Genomic DNA, 1,053 nt, shown 5'->3' with positions numbered 1-1,053 from the left:
CTGAGTTTGAAATTTGTCGATCAACACAAAGATGGCAACCAACGAAAACATCAGGTAAATAAGGATGGGGATTTTACTAATTTCATTAATTTTTTTTATTTTCAGCTGTTCCGGCGGTCCATGGGTAGCTACTAGGGACCTTCAACAAACGCCCAACATGGGGAACACCCACCCCTGACACGGTCTCCTGCTTCGAGAGCTCAGCCGGGCATGTGTTATGCGCATGTGCTCTTACATATGGAAGGATTACGGGATGTTTATTAGCCTTCTTTTTATGGTAGAAATTTCCTTTGTGAGCCATTTCAGGTCCTTCGTGCTACGTTTTGGCTGATTGCTTCCTCCCCGGACGACTTGAACCTCATCGCCGGAGAGATCGCCGAGATGGAGTACCCTACTGATTAATGTCTTTTGCATGCCAAGCGCCCAGGCTTTTTCCTGCAAGCGATTCCAACAGGTACACGTTGTTCCCGAGTGCTTTCCTTACGCGGCATTTGGTGAATTTTTTGCAAAACTTCGAATTGATGTTATTTTTAAAGTCGCTTAGAACAAAGTTACGCTTATAGACTTCTTGTCCGGGCCTAAAACGAATCGCGCGTATTCTTTTGTTATAACGCGCCGAATTTGTCTCATAAGCTTCGTGCAGCTTTCCTTTGACCTTTTCGCGCATGAGTCTGATTTTGTCGCTAGTATCTAACAAGAAAATTTCATTGTCACTAAGGCTAGACAACTTCCTGGCCAATGCGTAGTCGGCACCATTAGTGAACATGTTCGTGCCAAATAACGCGAAGTAAGGAGACACTCCCGTCGAGGAATGCACTGCACTTCGAAGAGCACATTTTATTTCGGAGAGATATAAATCCCAATCGCGATGGTCTTTCTCCAGGTATGACCGGATGGCAGCCAACACAGATTGATTAACTCTTTCTGACGCATTCGATTGCGGAGCATAATACGCCGTCTTCATGTGTTTGACTCCATAGGCCTGCAGTAGCTGTGAGAACTGCTTGGACTGAAATTGTTTGCCGTTGTCGGAATGTATTGTCTCCGGGACTC

General features: G+C 45.5%; 1 protein-coding gene across 1 annotated transcript; it reads right to left on the bottom strand.

Moving 5' to 3' along the window:
• Nucleotides 1-391: 391 nt before the first annotated feature.
• Nucleotides 392-766, bottom strand: LOC118756102. Its single transcript, XM_036490891.1, has one exon. It carries the CDS (start codon nt 764-766, stop codon nt 392-394), a length of 375 nt encoding a protein of 124 aa, XP_036346784.1.
• Nucleotides 767-1,053: the final 287 nt, after the last annotated feature.

The sequence above is a fragment of the Rhagoletis pomonella genome, unplaced genomic scaffold, assembly GCF_013731165.1.
Source record: "Rhagoletis pomonella isolate Grant_MI unplaced genomic scaffold, Rhpom_1.0 Rhpom_scaffold_08786, whole genome shotgun sequence".
NCBI lineage: Eukaryota > Metazoa > Arthropoda > Insecta > Diptera > Tephritidae > Rhagoletis > Rhagoletis pomonella.
The sequence above is the reverse complement of the archived record's forward strand: the minus strand, read 5'-3'. Positions and strand labels throughout refer to the sequence as shown.